General features: G+C 46.7%; 1 protein-coding gene across 5 annotated transcripts in view; it reads right to left on the bottom strand.

Annotated features, from left to right (window-relative positions):
• Positions 1-24,278, bottom strand: part of CACUL1 (CDK2 associated cullin domain 1) — a 66,590-nt gene extending 42,312 nt beyond the window's left edge. The window contains exon 1 of one of the 5 annotated variants that reach the window (XM_040992038.1): positions 23,727-24,278. In XM_040992038.1, the coding sequence (XP_040847972.1) occupies positions 23,727-24,087 (361 nt within the window). In that variant the 5' untranslated portion in view covers positions 24,088-24,278. Of the gene's footprint in view, positions 1-1,119; positions 1,812-23,726 lie in introns of those variants that run through there. The other 4 variants (XM_040992036.1, XM_040992035.1, XM_040992037.1 and 1 more) reach the window with 4 other exon arrangements.
• Between the last annotated feature and the right edge of the window lie 1,734 nt (positions 24,279-26,012).

Raw genomic sequence — 26,012 nt, 5'->3', positions numbered from 1 at the left:
AAACTGTGTGAGGAGAGGGGAGCTGACGGCAGGACTGGGCCAGGTGGTGGTCCTGAGGATGACAAGGAGAAGGCAGATTCTGAAATGCTTTTATTTTTATTGGAAAGGTAGAACTACAGAGAGGGAACACACAGTGAGAAAGAAAGAGAGATCTTCCATCCACTGGTTCATTTCCCAAATGGCAGCAAGTAAATCAGTCTGAAACCAGGAGCCTAGAGCTTCTTCCAGGTCTCCCTCATTGGTGCAGTGGCTCAAGCACTACTCTGTCCTGTGCAGGACACTAGCAGGGAGCTAGACAGGAAGTGGTGTGGCTGGGACTCAAACTGGTCCCCATATGGGATGCTGGCACTGCAGGTGGAAGCTTAGCTTGCTACACCCCGGTGCCAGTCCCAGATCCTGAAATGTTTACAGGTAAAACCAACAAGATTTCCTGATGGGTTACATATAAAAATGCAGAAACGTGTCAAATTTCACTCCAAAGTTTTTGGCCCAAGCACCAGAGGATGGAGCTGTCACGCACAAGGATGAAAAAGACTACAGGGAAAGCCTGTTTTGTCTGAAGTAGAGGAGACCATGTGGGTGCCCTGGCTGTTCAGCCTGTTCACTCCTGGGAGCACCGAGCCTCAGGGATCTGACCGCAGGATGATCAAGGCCACACAGGACTCAGGATGACAACCACAGAGGCTCTTCCTGCCCTTATGGGAGACAGTTCTGAAACACTGTCCAGTGCAACTGAGCTCCACAAGGGCCTCCCAGGGCCCTTACCTTCCCTGTCTCACTTCCTCAAACAGCCCTGAGGGTACTTCCTGGTTCCCTCAGCACTTAAAAACCACCTGTGCTTAAAAGGCAGGGGGGAGGGTTACAACCTATTAAAAACACAAAGTCTATCATTTGCACCAAGAAGAAAGCATTACCAAAACAATTACAGTATTATGAAATACTAGCTAACATTAAGCAGTGCTCAGCCGCCTGATAAAGGTACAAAGTCTGAAGGCTGTTTTGCCCAGTTGAAAAGAGATTTGGCAGATGTCGATAAATGTTACAAACAATAAGTATGCTCCAAAATATATATGTCATCAAAGGAGCCAAAGACAATTGAAAAAGAAACAGCAAACTCACAGTATGATTCTCTGTTCTGCATCCCATAAGCCGCATCCAAGCTGGGACTGCAAAGAGGTAAGTGAAACGCTAAAGAAAGCTGCAGGTGCAGAGAGGTCAGGAATTAGCATGCAGTCCCATCGCTTAGCCACCTGTGGAGGTGACTGGGCGGGGCAGCGAAGCACTGCTCCTCCTTTAGCACAGGCTTCCAGTCTTGGCAAGTCCTCAGTCAAAGGAGGAGACCTTCAGGTCTGCAGCAGCAAGGACAGCATGCAGACTCCCACCGGGGCAATGACTGCTGGTGTCCCCAAGATCCCACACACAAGCTTTAGAGCAGGTGCTTAGCACAGCAGTTAAGACATCACTAGAGATGCCTGAAGCCTTAGCGCATGGGTTCATTTCTGATTCGAGCTTCCAGCTAATTTGTACCTCTTGGAAGAGAGGCAGCAGGTGACAGCTCAAAATGTCCCTTGCATGGGAGACCTTACTGAGTTTCTGGCTTCAGCCTGGACCAGAGAAGTACTTGTGGACCTTCAGAAAAGAACCAGCAGATGGAAGATTGTCCATCTCCTCCATCTCTTTTCCCCTCCCCACCCGTGCCTTTCAAATAAAAACAAAGGTTTTAAAAGTTAATGTTCCACTTTAAAATACCTTAACAGGGCCTGGCAGCATGGCCTAGTGACTAAAGTCCTTGCCTTGAACGTGCCAGGATCTCATATCGGTGCTGGTTCTAGTCCTGGCAGCTCTACTTTCCATCCAGCTCCCTGCTTGTGACCTGGGAAAGCAGTAGAGGACAGCCCCAAAGCCTTGGGATCCTGCACCCACGTGGGAGACCCAGAAGGGAAGAAGTTCCTGGCTCCTGGCTTCAGATTGGTGCAGCACCCATTGTTGCGGTCAGTTGGGGAGTGAATCATCGGACGGAAGATCTTCCTCACTTTCTATCCTCCTCTCTGTATATCTTTTTCTCCAATAAAAATAAAATAAATCTTTTAAAAAAAATACCTATAACATTTTTTAAAACGTGAAAAAATCATGAGTAACAGTAGAGAAGTTTAAGAACCATTTGTTTACATACACAGAACCAACTGAGTTGTAGCCGCACGCTAGCTGCCCCACTCCCCATCCAGCTCCATGTGTGGCCTGCAAAAGCACTGGAGAATGTCCCAAAGCCTCGGACCTGCCACCATGTGGCAGAACAGGAAGAAGGTTCTGGCTCTAGACTGGCTCAGCTCTGGCCGCTGTGGCCACTTGGGGAGTGAACCAGTGGATGGAAGACTTGTTTGTTCTTCTCTCTGTAAATCTGTTTTTCCAATAAAAATAAATCTTTTTGAAAAGGAGACCTGAAATGTTTCATCATTTGACCAATATTTATCAAACTACTGTTTCTTGATTTCAGTAGTTAGTATTAAATGTACATCAGAAACCAGACCACCAAGAGGGGAAACCCCAGCTCCACGAGCAGCACCAGCCCTTCTTCATGCATAGTCTAGGTGCTTAAAAATACATGCAGATTTCCAGTGAGCTAAAACATTCTTTAAATTCTAACTTTTGACAGTTAAATAATTTTTCTATATATAATGTAGCAAACCAAAATTAACACATGGAACCTAAGTGAAAATGACATTACAATTACTGAATTTTATTTAGTAACTCCCTAGTATGAAAATAATGGGCTAATTTTCAAGGCACTACACATGCTTCCCTGGGCAAGGCAAGCAGCAGAAATGGGGAAAGCAGGCCTGGTGGAACTTCAAGAAACAAGACAGCAGAACGCCTCCTGGAGACATTCAGGTGGAAAACATCTACTAATCTTTATGTAAGCCATCATGCCACCAGGCTCAGGCTTACACATATCTGTAACACAACAAGCTCACACAACGTAAATCCTACTGATAAAGTGGTCTGACTTCTACTATAATAAAAAGGAAGCCAAGACTAAAACACACAGGGCCCGGCACCATGGCCTAGGAGCAAAAGTCCTTGCTTTGCATGTGCCGGGCGCATATGGGCACCGGTTCTAATCCTGGCAGCTCCACTTCCCTTCCAGCTCCCCCGCTTGTGGCCTGGGAAAACAGTCGAAGACGGCCCAAAGCTTTGGGACCCTGCTCCCGTGTGGGATACCCAGAAGAAGTTCCTGGCTCCTGGCTTCGGATTGGCATAGCATCGGCCGTTGCACTCACCTGGGGAGTGAATCATCGGACAGAAGATCCTCTCTGTCTCTCCTTCTCACTGTATATCTGACCTTCCAATAAAAATAAAATAAATCTTTAAAAAAAAGACTAAAACACACAGAATAGTGAATATTCAAGGTTTACAAAATATTACTAATTGCTAGTAAATAGGAAAACTACTGCAGATCCATAATTCGTACCAGGAAGGGATAAGCAATCAAAATCAGCATCAAAACATGACAGGTGTTTATTGCCGACATCCCTCTAGTCCGACGGAAGTCCCACAGTTCTGAGCTGCAGCTCTCAGCGCTGCGAGAGCCGTGCGAGGCACATAATAACGTCTGTAAGGGGAATGACTTCCTGAGTCCTAACAAGCGCCTAAAAGACAATCAGCAGCAAACACAGGCTAGTTGTTTCAAACTTTAAATTATATATGATTTCACACAAGCTAAAGCAAATCAGGTTTGCCTTACAAAATAATCCTTGAGGTTTTTGGCCAAATGATTTGTTTGGTAAGGGAGGATGGAGTCAGACATTACAGCAGGCATTCATTTACACTCAACATGCCCTGAAAGCCCATTACTACCTTCCGCCTGCTCCTCTCCCATCACGAGCAGCCAGGGCAGCCGTCCCAGTGCACACCGCCAGGCCCAGCCCCAGGCGCACTGGGTTCAAAGCAGCGCCCAGGACTCTTGAATAAGCCTTCCCCAAGTGACTGCCAACCTTCTGCAAGTGGGGACCACTGCTAATGGTACAGATACTCATATCAAAGAAAATGTTACAAGGCTGGCTAGGAATTGTTTAGTAGTTAAAAATTTCTATAATTATATTCTTCTAGACTCCTCCTCCTATATAATAAGCCATCATAATTTAGAATAAACTAAGATTACAATAGCAATTATAAAACAAATGAAGGCTAATTTAGCAGGCTCAATTGTGTCTTAAATGTAAGAACATTTTAGTTAAATTGTAACTAATGACTAGACAATCTGGAAGAAGGGCACAGGAGAAAAGAGCCGCTGGCTCTCTAACCCCAGGCAGTGTTACTAGAGGAGGACAACTCCTCCTTACCGCGCTGTGCCCAGCCAGGAAATCTATGTTGTCCAAACATGAGCGCTGGGCAGAATGTTCTGGACCCGTTAGCACAAGGAGATGGCTAAATTCTTTCAAGTACTACAGAGAAAGAAGCTGAAGGCGAACAACAGCACCTGCGGGACAGGAGGGAAGCCCTGGGTGATGCAGAAACGGAATGGTCACAGCAGAGCAGCAGCAGCCGAACACAGCTGTGGACTCCAAAAACAAACGAGAGAGGGATGACAAAAAGAAAACTCCCAGGGTGCACACTGGGTCTAGTGGTTAATACACTGAGTGCAATGTTCGCAGCTCAGAGTACTGCGGTTCAAGTCTCAGCTGCGCCTCCAATCCCACCTTCCTGTTGATGCAGACCCTGAGGGACAGCAGGGGACAGCTGCCACTCCCATGGGAGCCCTGAACACAGTTCTTCTGCAGACATCCAAAGGGTGATCTAGCAGAAGGGAAAGCTCACTCTTGCATGCTCTCTCTCTAAGGGAAAACTCACTCTTTCTCTTTCTCTCTCTGCCTCGCAAATAAAAATAAATAAAAGGGAAAAGCCTTATAAATAATGAAAAACTTTACAGAGGAAAACTATCACACATTTTCTCAAAAGGAAGATAACTCGATAGTAGCAAAGGAGACAGCAATGCACAGCTGCTAAGAGAACTGACTAGTTAAAAAAAAAGTTGACAAATAGTTTTAAATCTTATTCTTTAATTGAAGAAAAGAACAAAACCTGCATCACCTCTCCTGGTACATTCTGACTTGCCAACTGAAATGGATAGTGAATGCTAACTCCCAATAAAGGGTAGTGAATGCTAACTCCCAATAAAGCAACTGTTGGCAAGCAGGCCAAAGCCTGTGAAAAGCTGTGTGCTTTTGGTGGGTGTTGGGGGAGTTTCTAGCCTTCCAGGTTCATGGTTTCCACAACTCAAATGAAACATTACGAGTGCAATCTCTATCTGCTGGTCACCATGAGGTCACCTTCCAGCATCAGAACAATCTGGTAAATAACTAAACACGCTGGTCTTGTTTTGATTACGTTCTCATTAACTCATTCTTCAAGGGTTTATGTTCTCCACCCTCTTGGCTTGCAACATACCAACTATGATTTGCTTGGCCTTGCCTCAAAAGCAGCACACTGCAACTCAAGGCAATGCACTGCCTGGACAGCCACACACATTCAACTAGTGGAAACGTAATACAAAAGTTAAAACTTCCTTCGTATCTATTACTTAACAAAACAAAACAAACAATTCCAAACCTGACTGCAGCGGTCTACTGGCGAGATTTCTCTGTTCCTTGAAATATTTACTGGCACCCCTTTCACAAATTAGAAACAATTTTAAAATAAGCAATAACAGTCATTCTCAGAACTGCCAAATGAAAAAATAAAACATCTTTACCAAATGATTTTCATGTTTTTAATTTTGCATATCACAAAATTCAAGTTATTCAAAACTCAAGCTAAATAGTATTGGCTCAACTGAGATTACACAGGTATAAACCATACTAACTGCAAGTCTGTAATCATTTTTAAATCTTCTGATAGCTTCCAAGATGTGAAGACAACCATCTCTGTTGGCATTAAGTCCGTGAAGCAGTGGAGGGAGGGAAGCTGCTGAGCTGATATCAACAATGCATCAACTACTGGCCCTACGAGACTGAGAAGTTCAGGACTTAATGACAGCACGGAACAGCCGTCACAGGCACTTGGAATGCACAGAAGTAGGTGGGTGCATAAAGTCTGTAGATTTAACAATAAAAGAGAGGAGACAGAGCAAAGTATTTAGCTATAGAAAAGTGAAAGACAAAGGCTTAGGATTTAGAGACTTGGCATATGAGAGGTAGGAGGCATATGACTGGCGAACAACAGAAGTCAAAATTCAACACAAGACAACAAACGGGACACGCTGTGGTTTGGGACACAGACATCCCACATCAGAGGATTTGTCCTGCTCTCTTCCCAAAAACAGCTTTCTGCTAATGCACACCCTTGGAGGCAACAAGTGATGGCCAATGGGTCCGTGGAACCCTCAAGAGACCCGGATGGAATTCCAGTCCTAGCCCAGCACTGACACCTCTGGGTATTTGGAAACAGAGTGGAGGTAGTGTGGAAGGGAGCAGTTTTCTGTCAACTTCACAAATAAACTCATTTAAAAAATTGCTCAAACATCTATCCTTGTTCCTTCTAATTCCAGAATGTTAACAGCCAAAGGAAACACACTTCACATCTATTCCACTTACCCACCCCCTCACTCTCTCAGATGAAGATCCTTCTCAGGGAAGCTCATCAGTGCAGGAGAGATGCCCGCGTCCTAACCAGCCTGGACGGAATCCTAACACTAAGCCCGCAAGCTCCGTCCGAACACGAGCGGCCAGCCAGCCCTTCCACCACCAGGACTCACACTCTCAACCCCAAGTGAGCTAAACAATACCTGAGAGGCCCAAGCAGACAATTCCGGGACTAGAAGGAAACTGTTTTCTTTCCAGTTAGATGATAACTTAATAAATAAATGCAAACACTGAAGGAAAATGCTTTAGACTCTTTAACAATTTGATCTATTTGGAATTAAAAGAGGTCATTCTGTCTAATCTTCCACAATCAAGGAACAATACATTACAATTGTATCACAAAAAAACTTCCGTTTAAACTATAATTACTATCCTCCAAAAGATAACATTTAAAAAACACAGTATAAAATAATCCAGATAGTCCTTTCTCAAAAAAGATTTATTTCTATTAGAAAGTCAGATATATAGAGAGGAGGAGAGACAGAGAGGAAGATCTTCCATCTCTTGATTCATTCCCCAAGTGGCTGCAACGGCTGGAGCTGAGCCAATCCGAAGCCAGGAGCCAGGAACTTCTTCCTAGTCTCCCAGCTGGTGGCAGGGTCCCAAGACCCTGGGTTGTCTTTGACTGCTTTCCCAGGCCACAAGCAGAAAGCTAGATGAGAAGTGGAGCAGCTGGGACATGAATCAGCACCCACATGGGATCCCAACACTTGCAAGGTAAAGATTTAGCCACTGAGCCATCACACTGGAGCCCCAGATGCTCTGAAAATTTTAAATATGGCCAGTGCTAAAAACAATACATGGGAGAAGATTCAGGAACAGCTCCAGCATCCTGCTTCAGCCTGGTTCCAGCCCTTGTGGAATCTGGGAGAGTGAAACAGACAGAAGATTCTGTCTTCCCCACCCCCCACTCTAGCCCCAGTCTTTCTCACTGCTCTTCAAATAGATAAAAATACACCCGCAGATGAACCATCCTCCTCTGCTTCTCAAGGAGCAGCAGAACCTGTGCCCACACAGGATGGCAGAGACGCAGGGGTGACTTTACCTGCTCTGCCACAGCACTGGCCCTTCTGTGAACCTCTTGAAGACTTAGTATATGCACGAATTTTTTTTAAATTATCAAAATAAAAACTGTTATTTGCAACAAGTTGGGACAGCCCCAAAACACTGCTTTGCCAGGTGTACTGGCAGAAAGTTGGACAGGAAATGGTGCAGTGAGGACTCGTATCAGCGTCCATCTGGGATGCTGCTGCAGAGAGCTCACTACACCACAATGCCAGGCCCAACACTTTTACATTTTTTATAACAAAATAATCTTGGCTTTCAATTCACATTTTCCACACATTTTGAAATCCCCTCAAATAGTTAACACTTAGAAGACCAAAACAGAAAAATGTATTAGTAATTCCAAAGAGAAGGAAGAATACAGAAATGTAGAAAGACATAATTAATTACTTAATTCTTAATTAAATACTTAAGAGAGAAATACATAAATATAAGAAAATATCCCAAAAGTTTTTTCAAGAGAGAAAACTGTCACACATGGAAGAACATCACTGGGCTGATGCAATTGATCAATTGGCTAATCCTCCACCTGTAGGCATCATCAGCATCCCATATGGATGCCAGTTCATGTCCCAGTTGCTCCACTTTCAAACACAGCTCATGCACCTGGGAAAGCAGCAGAGGACAGCCCGAGTTTTTAGTCCCGACTACCCGGGTGGGAGACTCAGATGCAGTTCCAGGTTCCTGGTAGTTCCAGCCCTGGCTGCTGTGGCCATTTCAGAATGGAAGATCTTTTTCTCTCTGAGTTAGTAACTCCTTCAAATAAATACATCAATCTTAAAAAAATGTTCAGTGAATATTTATACAGTTTTAAGTAAGGTACAATAGCAAAGTTCCACGTGAAAGAGAATGTAATCTGAGTACACTTCTGGCCCCACGGTGATTATTTACATTGCTATGACGTAGACACGGCTTACCGGATAAACAAAAGCTTCTGCCACCAAGAACTGGAGAAGCAAGGTATGTAAAAGTGTGATCAAACAAAATTAACTTAATGATAGAAGTCATCCGACAACATTTATGACTAATTAAACAACAGCAACATTAACAATTGATATGTGAATAAATTCTAGAAAAAACAGCTAAATGGATCACAAAACACTAACTTTGGTAGCAGGCCCAGGAATGGGAAGGAGTAAGGCAGTGAATCACAGATTCTCATCATGTCATATAATTTGAGTTTTTAAAAGACAAGCTGGTACACTTCTAGTAAAGGCAAGGTTTCCTCAGTTTTGCTTTTTAATTGTAAAGTCTGATTTACAAGAGTAAGATCTTCCATCAACTGGTTTGCAAAGGCCAGAGCTGAGCTGATCCGAAGCCAGGAGCCAGGAGTTTCTTCCAGGTTTTCTACGTGGGTGCAGGCTCCCAAGGCTTTGGGCCGTCCTCAACTACTTTCCCAGGCCACAAGCAGGGAGCTGGATGGGAAGTGGAGCAACCAGGATATGAACCAGTGCCTATATGGAATTCAACACACGCAAGGCAAGGACTTTAGCCACTAGGCTACTAAGCTGGGTCTCTCATTGTTTTTGTTTGTTTGTTTGTTTTTTAAGATTTATTTTATTTTTATTGGAAAGTCAGATACATAGAGAGGAGGAGAGACAGAGAGGAAGATCTTTCATCCGATGATTCACTCCCAAAGTGGCTGCAATGGCTAGTGCCAGGCCAATCCGAAGCCAGGATCCAGGAACTTCTTCCGGGTATCCCACATGGGTGCAGGGTCCTGAGGCTTTGGGCCATCCTTGACTGGTCTCCCAGGCCACAAGCAGAGAGCTGGACGGGAAGTGGAGCTGCCAGGATTAGAACTGACACCCATATGGGATCCCGGCGCGTTCAAGGAGAGGACTTTAACCACTATGCTATCATGCCAGGCCCTCAAACTAGCTAGTCTTGTGACTCCATCAACTTCCACATTGTGGTCTGGGAAAGCAGTCAAGGACGGCTCAAAGCCTTTGGACCCTGCATCCACATGGTGAGAGACCCAATAGAGCTCCTGGCTCCTGGCTTTGGATTGGCTCAGCTCCAGCCATTGCGCTTACTTGGGGAGTGAGTCATCAGATGGAAGATCTTCCTTTCTGTCTCTCCTCTTCTCTGTATATCTGCCTTTCCAATAAAAATAAATCTTTCTTTAAAAATTAGCAAAAAAAAAAAAAATTAGCTAGTTTGATCCACCAAGAAACACTACAAAGAACTATCAATAACAAACTTTTATACAGACTGAACAGTTTACAATGTTACAGAGTAACACTTTACAGAGGAAGCAAGCAGCATATTTTCTTGAGGGATTTGAAACGGAGTGTCACATAAACATTAAATATGGCTTTCTCTTCCATTTTCAATCTCAATTTGTGTAATACATGGCAAAAAATAAACAAAAGATATTCACTGAGATCCTGAGGCTCAGGGACATGCACAATGGCACAGCAGGTTTCATGGGGCCCAGTGTCCTACATGGGCATCACCTTGAGTCCCAGCTGCCCTGCTTCCGCTCCAGCTCCCTGCTAATATGCCTGGGAAAGCAGAAGGTTGCCCAAACACTTGGGACCATGTACCTACTTGGGAGACCAGAAGAAGCTCCAGGCTCCAGGCTTCAGACCAGCCATTCAGGAGTGAATCAGCAGATAGAAGCTTTGCTATCTCTCCTCTCTTTGAAAATCTGCCTTCAAGTTCATCCAGTGCATCGGTGTCACTGTGGTGCTTGGCACAGCACAGCTCTGTCACACTGGGAGGCAAGGAGACACCAAACCACCCCCGGGGATGCTGCTGTGCAAAGACCTAACTACACTGGCAGGTAGGACCCAATCAACTAAAAGACAACTTCATTCAGGAGTGAGCTGAACTAGTTAGCACTTTGAATCAATTCAATCACCAATCTTAACACACTTTTGAAAGCAGGTAATTTTAAAAAAAAATGATTTCACTTCACTAAGTTCAACCTAAACACTATGAAGCTTTCATTCACCTAGGGAAGACAACTGCCCCCCGTGCTCCGGATCGGGTACATGAGCCGGCTTGCGTCACGGCACATATCCTCCATCAGCACAAGAGCCCTTCATTCGGGCATCGCTTGCATCCTCTGACTCTGCCCCCAGCACAGGCAGGGAGCCACTGCGCCCTGCGAATCCATGTGGAATATGAGTATATGCAGCATTCTGACACGCTGCATCTGAATAAAAACTGAATCCCACGTGTTCTTGTCGCTTCTTTTTGCCTCTACCAAAAATGGCAGGACCAAGAAAGAGCTGCCTACTCTTCAGAAATGACATATGTAGAGGCCTAGCCAACAGCCAGCCACCAACATAACCTTGGAGGTTCTGGAAACTCCTGAGATTTGGAGGTATTCTCATAGAACGACTAAGACAGAGTGAAAAGTTAAACTAAATGATCATACTTTCCAAATTAGGGTCCACCAAAAAGATGCATCTGAGTGCAATTGCAAGGCCAAATTGAGGCCAAAACAATATTACTATTGCTGCTGGTTCTGCAAAGTATAGCCGTGACATGAAAAGTTGTCTCCAAACCTGGGGCAGGCAAGTCCTGCTATCTGCCCACCAACCTCAGCTAGGAGGGAGGCCACTGTGACGAAGCAGCTTGGAAGAACAGCCAAGGGCCTTTTTCCTCTCCCCCCTCATGTTATCTGAAAGGCAGACAGCTCTCACCCCCTCATTCCCCAAATGCCGACATAGCCAGGCTGGGTCAGTCAAGACCAGGAGCCCAGAACTCAACTCAGGTCTCCCAGGTGGATGGCAGGGGCTCATCACTGAAGCCAGATTTTTAAAAAAATATTTACTTTTTATTTGAGTTACAGACAGGAGGGGGAGAGGGCATGAGGGGAGGAGACAGACAAGAGGCAGAGATTTCTTCCACCTGCTGGTTCAGTCCCCAAATGGCTGCAAAAAGCAACAGCCAGATCAGGTTAAAGCCAGGTGCTTCTTCCAGGTCTCCCTCATGGGTGCAGGGCCCAGGCACTTGGACGAACCTCTCTACTTTCCCAGGTACATCAGCAGGGACCTGGATTGGAAGTAGAGCAGCCAGGTCTCAAACTGGCACCCATACGGTATGCCAGCCACCACAGATGGTGTCTTAACCTGGTATGCCACAACGCTGGCCACTCCAGTGGGATTTAAAGGCAATGATGCCACTGCCCACCACTGGAAAACAAAATTCTAGAAGTGCACAGCATGTAATAACTAAGTTACCTAATTTATCACCTGTGGACGTCTAAAACAAAGCTCTTGAAGACAATTCGGCAAACTGCTTTGGTAATTATGAGCCATGAAAAATACAAGGACTCTGCAGTGAGCTGTCTGAGCCGATAAACAGAAAACTTAAAAGAGCACGAGTAAGAGCTCAGAACGACCAACCAAAGAGTATGCATGATTACACCAATGGCTCTCTTAATTCTTACAGAAAGCAGATTATTACAGTAAATGAGGAACATGATGACTAAAGAATACAGAATCAGCTAAGAGACTAGGTGTCTCTTAGTGAAAGCAAAGGCATTGACTGTGAAATCAATTGGACACTGAGACTCAAAAATGGACCCATTGTGCATTAATCTAAGAATCCTGACCTCACCAAAAAACGCTGATCCTTCCACAAAACCAAGCTAACCCAACCTGAGTGACGGCACTGGCATATTATCAGCAACCTGGCAAGGAAGGTTCTCTCATGCCTTACCTCTCATTAGTCTTTATGTTTCTAGATCCCTGGGCCAGATCAGTTTCCCACAGAGGCAAGCACTAGACCTAAAGCAACAGGAGACAGTTGACATTCCTAATAAACTGTAAGATTTAAGTCTCTTATTCTGGCAGAAACCTGAGAATACATGTGGCAATGGATTCTGAATAAGCAAGAAACGACCATGGATAACACTTAAGTTACCGGAAGGAATGTACTTCCTGAAGATCTTTACATTGTACCACGCAGGGGATCAGCAGGGAGCTGGACAGGAAGTGCAACAGCCAACACCCATATGGCATGCTGGCACCACAGGCAGTGGCTTTACCCACTATTCTACAGCTCTGGCCCCTAAAGAAAGTCCCTAAGATGAATGCAAAAATAAGAATGCAAACCAAGATCCAGGGCCCGGCGCAGTGGGCTAGCGGCTAAAGTCCTCATCTTGCATGCACCAATATCCCATATGGACACCCGTTCTAATTCCAGCAGCCCCATTTCCCATCCAGCTCCCTGCTTGTGGTCTGGGAAAGCAGTCGAGGACAGCCCAAAGCCTTGGGAGCCTATACCCACATAGGAGACCCGGAAAAGGCTCCTGGCTCCTGGCTTCAGATCAGTGCAGCTCCAGGTGTTGTGGCCACTTGGGGAGTTAATCAACAGATGGAAGATCACCTTCTCTATCTCTCCTCCTCCTCTGTTTATCCAACTTTCCAATAAAAATAAAATCTTAAAAAATCCGCTCAAACATAAGAAATGATTATTTATATACATATAAATAACTTATTTTCTAGTTTTTTTATTATCCTTTATTACTATTCTGTTCACATGAAATACCTAAAATAGGTCCACCTATAGAGATAGAAAGTGGACTGGTAGATTTCAGGGCAGGGAGAAGAAAGGAATGGGGAATAACTGAGGGTGTGGACTGTTATTGTGGAAACCAAATTCTTTGGAACTAGATAGCAGGGTGGTTCAGTTCTGTGGATATTCAAAATGCCACTGAATGATTCACTTTTAAAAAGGTTAATTGTTGGGCCCGGTGCGGTGGCACAAGTGGTTAAGGTCCTCGCCTTGCACGCCCGGGATCCCATATGGGCGCCGGTTCTGATCCCGGCAGCCCCGCTTCCCTTCCAGCTCCCTGCCTGTGGCCCAGGAAAGCAGTCGAGGACAGCCCAAATCTTTGAGACCCTGCACCCGCGTGGGAGACCTGGAAGAGGCTCCTGGCTTCGGATCGGCATAGTATCGGCCATTGCGCTCACTTGGGGAGTGAATCATCGGACGGAAGATCTTCCTCTCTCTGTCTCTCCTCCTCTCTGAATATCCGCCTTTCCAATAAAAATAAATCTTTAAAAAAAAAAAGGTTAATTGTTACATGAAATTTGATTTACATTTTAAAAATGGTTTCAAGGAAAATAACAGTATGCTTCAGCAACTGTGTTAGTATAAATAAGTAAAATATGACATATAAAAGTGAAATCTACATTATCAATGCCGGACAACAGCATAAAGGACAGAAGCAGCGAGATGGAAGGATGCCACTCAGGCTTTCACACTGTGCATGAAGTGACCTAATGCTATTTAAATGCACAACGTCACATAAATCCTAGAGCAATCACCAAAGGATAAAAGAACATGCGCTATGCTGAGGTAGAAATCAAAAGGAAGACGAGAGAGGAAGAACAGAGAGAGAGAGAATCCACATGACAACAGACTTCAACCCATTTACACTGGCAAGTACATTAAACATGAAGCCCAGAAAGTTAAACTGTCATTTGCAAGACAGGCATCCCAGGTGAGCATAGGTTCGAATCCTGGCTGCTCCACTTCCAGTCCGCCTTCCTGCTAACATGCCAGAAGACAAGAGAAAATGGCCCTTGCCACCAATATGGGAGCCACAGAAGAAGCTCCTAGCTTTGGCACGGCCCAACTCCAGCTGTTGCAGCCATTTGGAGTGAACACTGTATAAAAGATATCTCTCTCGCAGCCCCTCTTCTCACTCAGTAACCCTACATTTCAAATAAATTTTAAAAATCGTATAAACTATAGTAATCAAAAAACTCCAGAATGCATATCAGAAACAGTAGTAAAGACAGATATTTCAATACAACAAAATTAACTCAAGAAGCTGATTCTAAATATGACACACTTACCCATCACAAATCATGGGTAAGTGATACCAATACACACACAGTTATGGCCAGCCACTTGCTTTTTATAAGCTGCCTAAGCAACTCCATAAGGAAGGGACGGTGCCTTCAGTAAACACTGCTGACACAACTGAGTATCTACAGGGAAAAAGGGAACTTCAATCTTTATCTCACACTATACACAGATAAACTCATAACTCAGACACAGATCTAAACATACAAGCTTTTAAAACCACATAAAACCGAAATAATTTCTGACTTTGAAGATAAACAAACATGTCTTAGGACACAGAACGCAGATGCCAAAGAAGAAAAAAATCTTTCATTACTGGCATATAAGTAATCTGCCCTTCAGGAAGAGGGAGGGAGGAAATGAGAGAAAGAGGCAGCGAGGGAAGGAGGAAGGGAGAGAATGAACGCAAGAGTAGTGACCGACAGATGAGTCCTCTGCCCTTCGGGAGGGGCGCCCATGTCCCCGTCCCCCCAGGACGTGCTCGCCCCTGGTTCTCTTCCCCTTTGCCTATTCACTCCACAAATAAAATTCCTCTGTTTACAAGCAGGGGGAAAAAAAAGGAGGAAGTAGAAGAAAGAGAGGAAGGACGAGGGGAAGAAAGGGGAGGGAGAGGCAGAGAAGGCAAGGGAAGGGAGAAGGAAAAGCAAGCCATCAGCCAGCCAGCTACAGGGAGAAAAATAGCTATAACACATATTTCCTGAAGAATGTGTACCTAAAATTTACAAAGAATTTTTTCAACATAATAACAGACAACCCCAAAACAAACAAAAGATTAAACAGATTCTTAAAATTATAAGGCAGGCCAGTAATCTCAGAAAAAGCCAACAGTACATGTAAAAGGGAAATGCAAAACAGACCCGCAATGAAACACCCACTATTCAACCTCGAGCCAGCACAGTGCCCCCAAGTGTGGAGTCCCTGGAACTGCTATTCATCAACCGTAGGAACACGCAATGTTTAACTATGGAACACTGCTGGGCACTTTCTCAGAGCTAACAGGTAACTGATACCTAACCAAGGAATTGTACTTGTCAGTATTTCTAGGAAAACATACCTATTTCCATGCTAAATGTAACACATGGCTGTATGTTGCAGTTTTAATCATAACAGCAAAACTGGAGACAACTGAAATCATCACAAATAACACACGACATGTCCAAAAAAGGCTACTTTAACTCACCCATAAGGAAAAGCAATAAATTAATGGGACATTCAAAAACAGGAAAGAATAAAAAGTAAGGTAAGGGGGAAAAAGCCAAGGAACCAATAATACAGATGATACCATTTTGTCCACATAAAATCCTGCAGGGACACATAGTGCACGCGGGGGGTGGGGTTACTGACTGCAAAGGGACATGAGGAAATGCTCATCTCTGCACTGCCGTGGCCGCTGCCGGACACACAGGCCTCCGTGGGCTTAGCACTCCCTCATGACACTGTCATGCCAAGAATGCAGGGCCTGACCAAAAATGCTTAGACTTGGGCCATTCTACATCAGATAATCTTCAAAGCTGAACTAACATTTCCTGCTCTACTTACCACTTCCATAGAAGCAGGATTCCCTGGGTGCAACATTTCTCCAGCTAACACCCACACCCATATGCCACACAGCATTACTTGGGCCACAGCACCGAGGGGGACTTGGTGCAATGGACGCCGATGCACACACAGTGATTCTCAAGTACCTGCTTTGTCTCTGACCAGGTGTCTCCCAGGTGAACTTCCACCAGTATCCTGTTAGTAACAGGTTGGGCCCGGCACAGTGGCCTAGCAGCTAAAGTCCTCACTTTGAACGCGCTGGGATCCCATATGGGTGCCAGTTCTAATCCCGGCAGCTCCACTTCCCATCCAGCTCCCTGCTTCTGCCCTGGGAAAGCAGTCAAGGACAGCCCAAAGCCTTGGGACCCTGCACCCACGTGGGAGACCTGCAAGAGGCTCCAGGTTCCTGGCTTCAGACTGGCACGATTCTGGCCATTGTGGCCACTTGGTGAGTTAATCAGTAGATGGAAGATCTTCCTCTCTGTCTCTCCTGCTCTCTGTATATCTGACGTTCCAATGAAAACATATAAATCTTAAAAAAAAAAAAAAAGTGAGCATGAATAATCATGCAAGAAGCAGCAGGGCCAGAGTGGTTAGCAAAATGGCTTGCTGTGCTGGTGCCCAACCACAGCATATAACCAGGTCGTGCACAAAGCGATCACTTGATCAGGACAGTGGGAGGGGAAACTCAAATAGAAGTCTCCTTGGAGCGACCACAGTGGAGAGCCAGGGAACTAACACCTAGTTAGTTGGTTCACTAACACCCAGACTGAACCTACCACCAAACAAAATCTAGTGTGAATTCCATTAAGGAAGGACCCCATTCAAGTGCTTTAAGAGCACTTTAAAAGCCATCGTCCTAACTTTTTCCAACAAAACATGCAGCTATTTATTAAACGGTACACTTGGAAAATGGAAACTGTCCAGACTTATCATTTATTATTTATTTTTACTTATGTGAAAAGCAGAAAAATTGAGTAAGCTCTTCCATCTATCTGCTGGTTCACTCAAATGCTTATAGCAACCAGGACTAGGCCAAACCAATGCCAAGAGCCCAGAACTCCACTAGGGTGCCCCACCCAAGTGGCAGGACCCAACTACACGGAACAGCACAGGACGCCCAGCTGTAGGAAACCAGACCGAAACCAGAGTCAGGACTCAAACCCGGGCAGTCCAGTAAGGATGTGGGCAACCCAAGCGACGTCCTAGCCTGCTGACAAGCGTCCATCCATGCTGCTCAGACCTTTCCAAGATTACTCCACACTGCAGGCCAACACTAACCCTTACAGCCCAGCACATCACTGCGTCAGAGCAGCGGCTTACAGGTGTCACATGAGAAACAATGTTTTGACCTTGGTCCACCTCACAGTGGGGCCGCTGACTCTTATAATCCCATTCTGTTAATTTTTTCTGTTCGTAAACAGTTAATGACTCCTTGGTCTACAATGTTATCAGTGCAGAATGAGTCAAATGGAATCCCCCAGATGTGCACCAGAGCAGCAAATAGCACATCACAACGGGAGTTAGAGAACACTACTGAATTCAAAGACTTCAACGATACAAATTATTAGGACATTCTAATTTTGCCAGTATGTTTGGTCAGAGAAGATAGGTTTTAGAGGAGTGGATTATAGGACATCAAACCCAGGTTGGTAGGGTCATGGCTAGTGAGTCACCACCTGCAACAGCAGCATCCCACACGGGCAGCAGTTCAAGTCCCAGCTAGAGAGTGAAGCGGTGGACAATCTCTCTCCATAACTCTAAATAAACATTAAAGAAGGAGAAGAAGGAAAGAGAAGGAATATAAAACCAACAACACTTGGAGCTCATGCTGTAGTAAAGAGGTAAAGCTGCCTCCAGCAACGGCAGCATCCCAAAGGAGTGCTGGTTTGAGTCCCAGCGGCTCCATTTCCAATCTCGCTACCTGACAGACCAAGCACTTGAGCCCCCTGCACCCACAAGGGAGACCCAGATAAAGCCTGGCCCAGCGCTTGGCTGTTGCAGCCATCTGGACAGTGAACCACTGAATAGATCAACCTCTCTCTCACTCTCTCTCACTCTCTTGCTCTCAGTCTCACCCTCTATAACTCCCCAGGAAGGGCACCATCTGGCTGCTGGTTCAAGCATGGCTGCTCCACTCCTGATCCAGGCTGCCTATTAATGTGCCTAAAAAAACAGTGGAAGATGGCTCATGCCCCTGGGCCCCTGCATCATACAGGAAACCCAAAAGAAGCTCCTTATCCTGGTTTTGGACCAGAGAAGCCCCAGCAATAGCAGCCATTTGGGGAATGAACCCAGCAGATTGAAGATCTGTCTCCCTTCTCCTCATCCCCAATTCTTCCCAGTAAATCTTTGAGGAGGGAAGAAAATAGTGGTTTAGTAGGTATCCAGTTGAGTAGTTAATGTGCCATTTGGGATGCCTTCACCCCTTATCAGAGTGCCAGCTCCCAGTCCTGGCTCCAACTCTGACTCATTTCCTGGCTCATGCCTTGGGTCCCTGCCATCCACACGGGAGATGTGGACTAAGTCATGGCTTCTGGTCCTGCCTAGTCCCACTGCTACATGTTGCTGGCATTTGTGGAGTGAACAGTGGATGGAAGAGCCTTAGTACTTCCTTGCCTTTCAAATATTATATAAAGCAAAAGGAAAAAAAAAGCCAAACACTCAGGTAAGTCCTGTTGTAGTGGCTTACTGTTCATATAAGCCCTATTCATCACAGCAAATCAATCCCAACCTGGTACCTGCTATGAATACACCAAGGTAACAAATGCCCTCCTCTATTACAAAGACCACCAAAAGCTATGTCTACCCTGTAGTTCACAACAAACCTTCACTGTCAGAGCTACAGGAAAGCTGCAGTTAGCTGGGTGCCACCTCTCACAGCCTCAGGGTGTCAACATGGAGGCTGCCATTCCTACCACAAAGTACAATCTCCTATATTTCCATATGTCCACGACACTTAGCATTATTTAGCTTTCTAGTTCTGTTAATCAAACCAGTAAAAAAGACATTCCATTCCTTAATCTGCCTGATTATTAATAATAATTGCATCACTTTTTAAAATTTGTTAAGATTTCTATTCTGTAAATGCCCTATTAATGGCCACTGCCCATTTTTCTACAGCGGCCACTGTCCTCGTATTGTTGATATAAGAACCTTATCTAGTTACAAATTAATGTCTTGTAAATTGCAGGTAGCACTGTCTCCTCTCATCCTTTCGTGTTAATTGCTGAATAAAAATACTTATGTTTTATATCAAAATCATTAAATCTTTACCTTTACAAGCTTCCAACTCTGAAAGTCCTTCCTTGTCCCTAGTCAAAGAGCTTCCTTACTATTTTCTGTTCAGAGTAACTCTGTCCACAATTATGTCTTTAATTCAGACTCCATCCTATTTATGGTATTTTTAAAGGACATTTATTTTTATTGCAAAGTCAGATATGCAGAAAGGCAGAGAGACAGAGAGGAAGATCTTCCGTCCAATGGTTCACGGCCCAAGTGACTACAACGGTTGGAGTTGAGCCGATCCGAAGCCAGGAGCCTGAAGCCTCTTCCAGATCTCCCACACCGGTGCAGGATCCTAAGGCTCTGGGCTGTCCTCTACTGCTTTCCCAGACCACAAGAAGCAAGGTGGATTGGAAATGGGGCTGCTGGGATTAGACTGGTGCCCATGTGGGATTCTGGCACATTCAAGGCGAGGACTTTAGCTGCTAGGCCACCGCACCGAGGCCCTGGTTTTTTTTTCTCCTCCAGGTAACAAGCCACTCTAACCTGACTTCTCCAGTGGATTACACCACCTGAATCTTCAGTTCCCACTCACAGGCCCCTTCACCTACTTTTCTGTTCTTATATGTCTGTCTGTTTTTATTACTACAGCCTTGAAACATGAATTCTGATAAGGCAAACTTCCATCAAAACAAATATTTTAGCTTTGGTTATATGCAAACTTATTCCACCTGCCACAGATGTTTTAGATGTCAATTACCAAGTTTCTCAAGATAAATCAAATGTAACTTGATGAGACTAACTATGAGCAAGTTGATGACCAGAAATATGAAAACACGCACCATTTATTTAGACTCATTCCTAGTTCTTTAGTCAGCTTCGAAATGTTTCTCCTTGGGGATGACACTGTGACTCAGGGCACTAAGCTACCTGTAATTCCAGCATCCTTATATGGGTGCCAGTTTGAGTCCCAGCTGCTACACTTCTGATTCAGCTCCCCCACTTTCTTTTTTAATTCATTTTTGGGGGGAAGGGAGAAAGTCGGATTTACACAGAGGAGAGAGAAACATCTTTTGTCTGCTGGTTCACTCCCCAAGTGGTCACAACAGCCGAAGCTGAGTTGATTCGCAGCCAGGAGCCTTCTCCACGTCTCCCATGTGGGTGCAGGGTCCCAAGGCTTTGGGCCGCCCTTGACTGCTTTCCTAGGCCACACGCAGGGAGCTGGATGGGAAGTAGAGCAGTCGGGACACGAACTGGCATCCATATGGGATCCCGGGACACACAAGGAGATGACTTTAGGTACCAGGGTACTGCGCTGGGTCCCTCCAGCTCCCTTCTAATATACCTGGAAAAGGAGAAGATGGTCCAAATGCTTGGGCCCTTTGCCCACATGGGAACCTGGATGAAGCTCCTGGCTCCTGGTTTCTGCCTGACCCAGCTCTAGTCATTGCGGCTCAGCTCCAGCCCACGGCCACTTAAGAGTGTGAACCACCAGATGGAAGATCTTTCTCTCTGCCTTTCCTTCTCTCTGTATATCTGCCTTTGCAACAAAGATAAAATCTTAAAAACAAAGAAACAAACAAAAAACCAGCATAAAAGAAACTTCTTAAAAAACTATGAACTTTAACAGTTAGTATCAGATTAAATGGTTTGAACTCATATTTTGTAAACTGAAGTGTTTTTTTTTTCAAAGATTTATTTTTATTATTTTTTATTGGAAAGGCAGATATACAGAGAGGAGAGACAGAGAGGAAGATCTTCCGTCCGATGACTCACTCCCCAAGTGAGCGCAACGGGTCGATACTATGCCAATCCAAAGCCAGGAGCCTCTTCCGGGTCTCCCACACGGGTGCAGGGTCCCAAAGATTTGGGCTGTCCTCGACTGCCTTCCCAGGCCACAGGCAGGGAGCTGGAATGGAAGCGGGGCTGCCGGGATCAGAACCGGCGCCCATATGGGATCCTGGGCGTGCAAGGCGAGGACTTAACCACTTGCGCCACCGCTCCGGGCCCCAAGAACCTCGTGTTTCGAAAACTCTGGGTCCAGGTATGCTTGTAGTGAGCTGTTCAGAGGTAAGCGAAGACCCCAGCTTAGAACAAACTCCACGGAGCACCAAACTGTGACACACTGCTGCTTGAGAAGGCAATGTCTTGAGTAAGATTTTCATTCCTACGTTAAGTGGAAGCAGACCTGTACTTATTTCTTGTATGCCCCTGTTTAGATTAAGAGTCGAATTTGCCATCTCCTCCAGAACCTGTAGGATTGTTATTGGTTCTAGGACACAAAGCATGGGTCAACATCCATCCATTTATGTAATTCATCTCCTTAACAGACTAAAGAATGATCACAGTTGAAGCCATAAAATCACTGTGATGCTATTTATAATTAAAACAAAAGCCTCTAATCTTGGACACCTTCCCTAAACTCATTAGCCAAACCTACCACAAATAGTACTTACTGAAGAAATTTGATAATTTGCTTTAAGATTGGTACCACTTACTAACTAGCAATAAACAGCTAATGAAGATAACTAGAAGTAAATACAATAACAAAGCTATACATTGTAGGAAATAACCCAAGAATACCTGATATCTTTTTTAAAAGACCCCTGTGCTAAGGAAGCTGGCTTCAGCGCTGAGAACTCATTCAGTGTTCGAAAAACAGCCACCGGAGACTGAGCACAAAAGGCTTGGTCAAGCCCAACAACTGTTCTTACAGATTTAGGCAGACCATCTTACAAAAGTGATCAAGGAAAAATGATGCAAATGAACGAAAAATAAACTCTAACTGCAAATGCCAGATTTTAAAAAAAAAGAAAAAGAAAAAAAACGGGGCCTGGCACGATAGTGTAGTGGCTAAAGTCCTCGCCTTGCATGCACCGGGATCCCATATGGGCACTGGTTCTCATCCCGGCGGCCCCGCTTCCCATCCAGCTCCTTGCTTGTGGCCTGGGAAAGCAGTCAAGGACAGCCCAAAGCCTTGGGACCCTGCTCCCGTGTGGGAGACCTAGAAAAGCTCCTGGCTTTGCATTGGCTCAGCTCCAGCCATTGCACTCACTTGGGGAGTGAACCATCAGATGGAAGATCTTTCTCTCTGTATGTCTGCCTTTCCAATAAAAACAAATAAATCTTAAAAATAAATAAATAAGAATCTTATAGAGCCCAGCGCAACAGCCTAGTGGCTAAATCCTGGCTTTGCACCCACTGGAATTCCATCTGGCTGCCAGTCCATGTCCTGGCTGCTCCACTTCCTATCCAGCTCCCTACTTGTATTGTAGCCTGGGAAGGCATTCGAGTATGGCCCAAAGGCTTGGGACCCTGCACCCACATGGGAGTCCCAAAACACAGCCTACCACGCACAAACTCTACCACATCAATATTATTTTCATTTCTACACAACAGAGACAAATCATACAAATCCTATGAGTCCATTTCTACGCATCTATGACTAAAGCATTATTTGAAGATAAGTGTGCTGTACACACACACAGAGAAATCTGTGTGAAGCTGGAACTATGAGAATGTATCTGAACCACAGCAGGAGTCTTCTGTGCACAGCTAACTGGACCATTACTGGTACAGCTTGATAACAGTACACAGAAATAAGACCGCCATCGTTGCACCAGGTCCTGTTGGAAACCTGCAGTGACGAAAACCCAGCTCCGGTGGCCCCATTATTTTACCATCCCACCGCACCAACACTGCCTCTAAGAGCAGGTTCTTGCCTCACTACAGAAGCCCACAGCGTAGCCGGGGACCATCTCCCACTGTGACACCTTCCTGTCCACACCAGGCACATGAACCTTGCGTTTGGACACTTGCTCTGTGGCTTCCTGGGACTGCCGACTCTAAAAAGTGATCTTACACAGCAACAGCCTCCAGCCGGGCGCCCCAGCCCCCACTGCAATAGGAAGGAACTCGGGCACTTCCCCAGCCCGAGGGGAAGGTGTGTACACGGGGGGCGGGGGGATGGCCACGCATATTCTACACGTTAACTTCCAAGTTAACACACACTAGTTAAAACCACAGGTGCACAGCTGCCACGCTGCGCCCACCCCGGCTGCGTACACGAGCCTGTCCCCCTAACGGAGCTCAGACGGCCTTCTTCACCCCCTCACCTTCCTGGGCACAACTCTAGGGGGTGGAGAGGGGGCGCAGTAAAGGAAGCACTTCCTAACGTGGGGGACAGCCAGCGGTGGTCAGGATCGCGTCTGAGGGGCACCTGGGGGCTGTGTGATCGCTGGCCAGGGCAGCAGGCACCCGAAGAGGCAGGAAGGGGGAAGTGGAGGAGCCCCGAAACAAAGAGAACGGGGCTGCTCCCGCCGGGGGTGGACAAGGTGGACTTGGGGTGGACGGGGTGGACGCGGCGCGCGCATTGGGAGCAGAAAAGCGAAGGCGGCCGGGGCCGAGGGGGAAGGCCGGACTCACAGAACTTGGAGGTGGAGGTGTTGATGTTGATGGTGGAGCTGGGATTGGGGGCGGGCGCCGCCTTGGCCACCGTGGCGGCCGTGTCGCAGCTCTTCAACATCATGATGACCCCGTTGGCCTCGGGCGGCGGCCCCATCGAGAGCCCCTCTTTGGGGCCTTTCCTGTCCACCGAGGCCGCGGGCACCGCCAGCAGGTGTCCCCCCGGAGGCTCTCGCACAGGGGCCGGGATCGACGCCGGCGGCGGCGGGGGTGGCGGAGGCTGCCGGAAGCCGTCCACGGCGGCCTCCCAGTTGTTGTGGTTCTGGTCGTCCATCATCGCCTCGTAGCTGCCCCCCTCCTCCTCCTCCATGCTCTCCTCCATCCTGCTGGGCAACCCCCCGGCACCCGTCCGCCTCACAGGCACCTGCCGCCCGGTCTCAGCCCTGGGCCACAGGGCACCGCAGCCTCCTGGGCCTCACATGGCCGGGGCCGGGAAGGGAGCGACGAGGAAGGCAGAAGGGCGCGGGGCCTCTCGCAGTGCGCCGGGCCGATGCGCTCCAGCCGAAGGCGGTGGGCGCTCCCGGGCGCTCGCTCTGGGAGAGGCAAGTCGCAAAGCGGCGGCGGCACCTTCACGACATTTTACGGCAGCTTCCCACAGCCGTCGGCGAGGGCTGGGGGCGCGGCCGGCGGGGCACGTGGTGCGCGGGAGCAGCGGAGCGCTGGCCGGGCGCAGAGGGGCGGGCGCTAGCGCGTCACCTCACGCCGCAGGGCCGGGGCACGCCCGCCTGGGCGCCGCGCGACGGCTTCCGACCCTAGCGAGGCCTCACGTGATAATGCGGTGTGGCTGCGCACGCGCGTTCGTAACCTGGTTACCAGGACAACGGGAATCCGGCCGGCTGTGGAGGAGGCTGCAGTCGGTGCCTCGCCGCCCCACCTTGGCGTCCGAGTGTCGTCATAATCAACGACGGGACCGGGTCGACACCGGTCTCTGACCCGCAAAGCCAAAAAAGAAATATGTCTGCGGGATTCGTGAATATCTTTTATAGTCCCTTAATAATTCCTGCACGCAAAAACTAGAACTGTAGCAACTTCAGAGGGATGATGAAGCGTCCTCAGGTTCCCCACAAATGTGTCCAAAATTGAAGCTCTAGTGTGGGAAAGCACCGAAAGCTGAAGGAGAAAATGTTTGCCGGTTATAATTCATTCCGCAAACACATTTGGGTTCTTCAGTCTCAGCAGGAGCGGCGTGGGGGAATGGGGATAAATTTTTAGAACAGCACCACGTGAAGGGAACCACGAAGTCACTACCGCTGGGGGATGCAGCACCCACGCGTGTCGGACGCCTCTCGGGCGCTTTCCCACTTCGTCCGCACCATAGGCTAGTGGAACGCTTTTACTAATCACTTGGGACGATTTAATTCCCGGTGTAGCTGGCGTTGAACAAATCAGCACGCTTTGAATTCTCTGCCTTTGACATATTTGCAGCTAAAAATTTTTAGAACTGCACTAAATGCTGGGGGAGGGGAGAACATATCACTTTAGAATTCCATCTGAGAGCCGGGCACGTAGCCTAGTAACTAAAGTCCTCACCTTGCACGTGCCAGGATCCCATATGGGTGCCGGTTCTAATCCCGGCTGCTCCACTTCCCATCCAGCTCCCTGCTTGTGGCCCGGGAAAGCAGTGGAGAACAGCCTTGGGACCCTGCACCAACGTGGGAGACCTGGAGGAAGCTCCTGGCTCCTCGGATCGGTTCAGCTCTGTCCATTGCAGCTACTTCGGAGGTGAACCAACAGATGGAGGATCTTTGTCTCTCCTTCATTCTGTAAAATCTGACTTTCCAATTTTAAAAAAGAAAAGTTGAGAGAGAGAGAGAGAATTCCATATGAAGCAAAAGAAAGAAAAGGAAGGGAAAGACAAAAAAAAAATTTTTTTTTCAAACAACTGATTGCCAAGTCTGGCGCAATGGCCTCATGGCTAAAGTCCTCGCCTTGCACGAGCCAGAATCCTATATGGGCATGGGTTCTAGTCCCGGCAGCCCCACTTCCCATCCAGCTCCCTGCCTGTGGCCTGGGAAAGCAGTCAAGGACGGCCCCAAACTCTGGGACTCTGCACTCATGTGGGAGACCTGGAAGAAGCTACTGGCTCCTGCTTCAGCTTGGCTCAGCTCTGACCATTGCTGTCACTTGGGGAGTGAATCATCAGATGGAAGATCTTGCTCTCTGCCTCTCCTCCTCTCTGTATATCTGACTTTGTAATAAAAATAAAATAAATATTAAAAAAAAAAAAAGACTCCAGGTGGCAGGAGG

This window comes from Ochotona curzoniae, unplaced genomic scaffold, assembly GCF_017591425.1.
Source record: "Ochotona curzoniae isolate NIBS_2020 unplaced genomic scaffold, NIBS_Ocur_1.0 contig_66, whole genome shotgun sequence".
Lineage (NCBI taxonomy): Eukaryota > Metazoa > Chordata > Mammalia > Lagomorpha > Ochotonidae > Ochotona > Ochotona curzoniae.
Note: the sequence above shows the minus strand (reverse complement) of the source record. Positions and strands in the feature narration are given on the sequence as shown.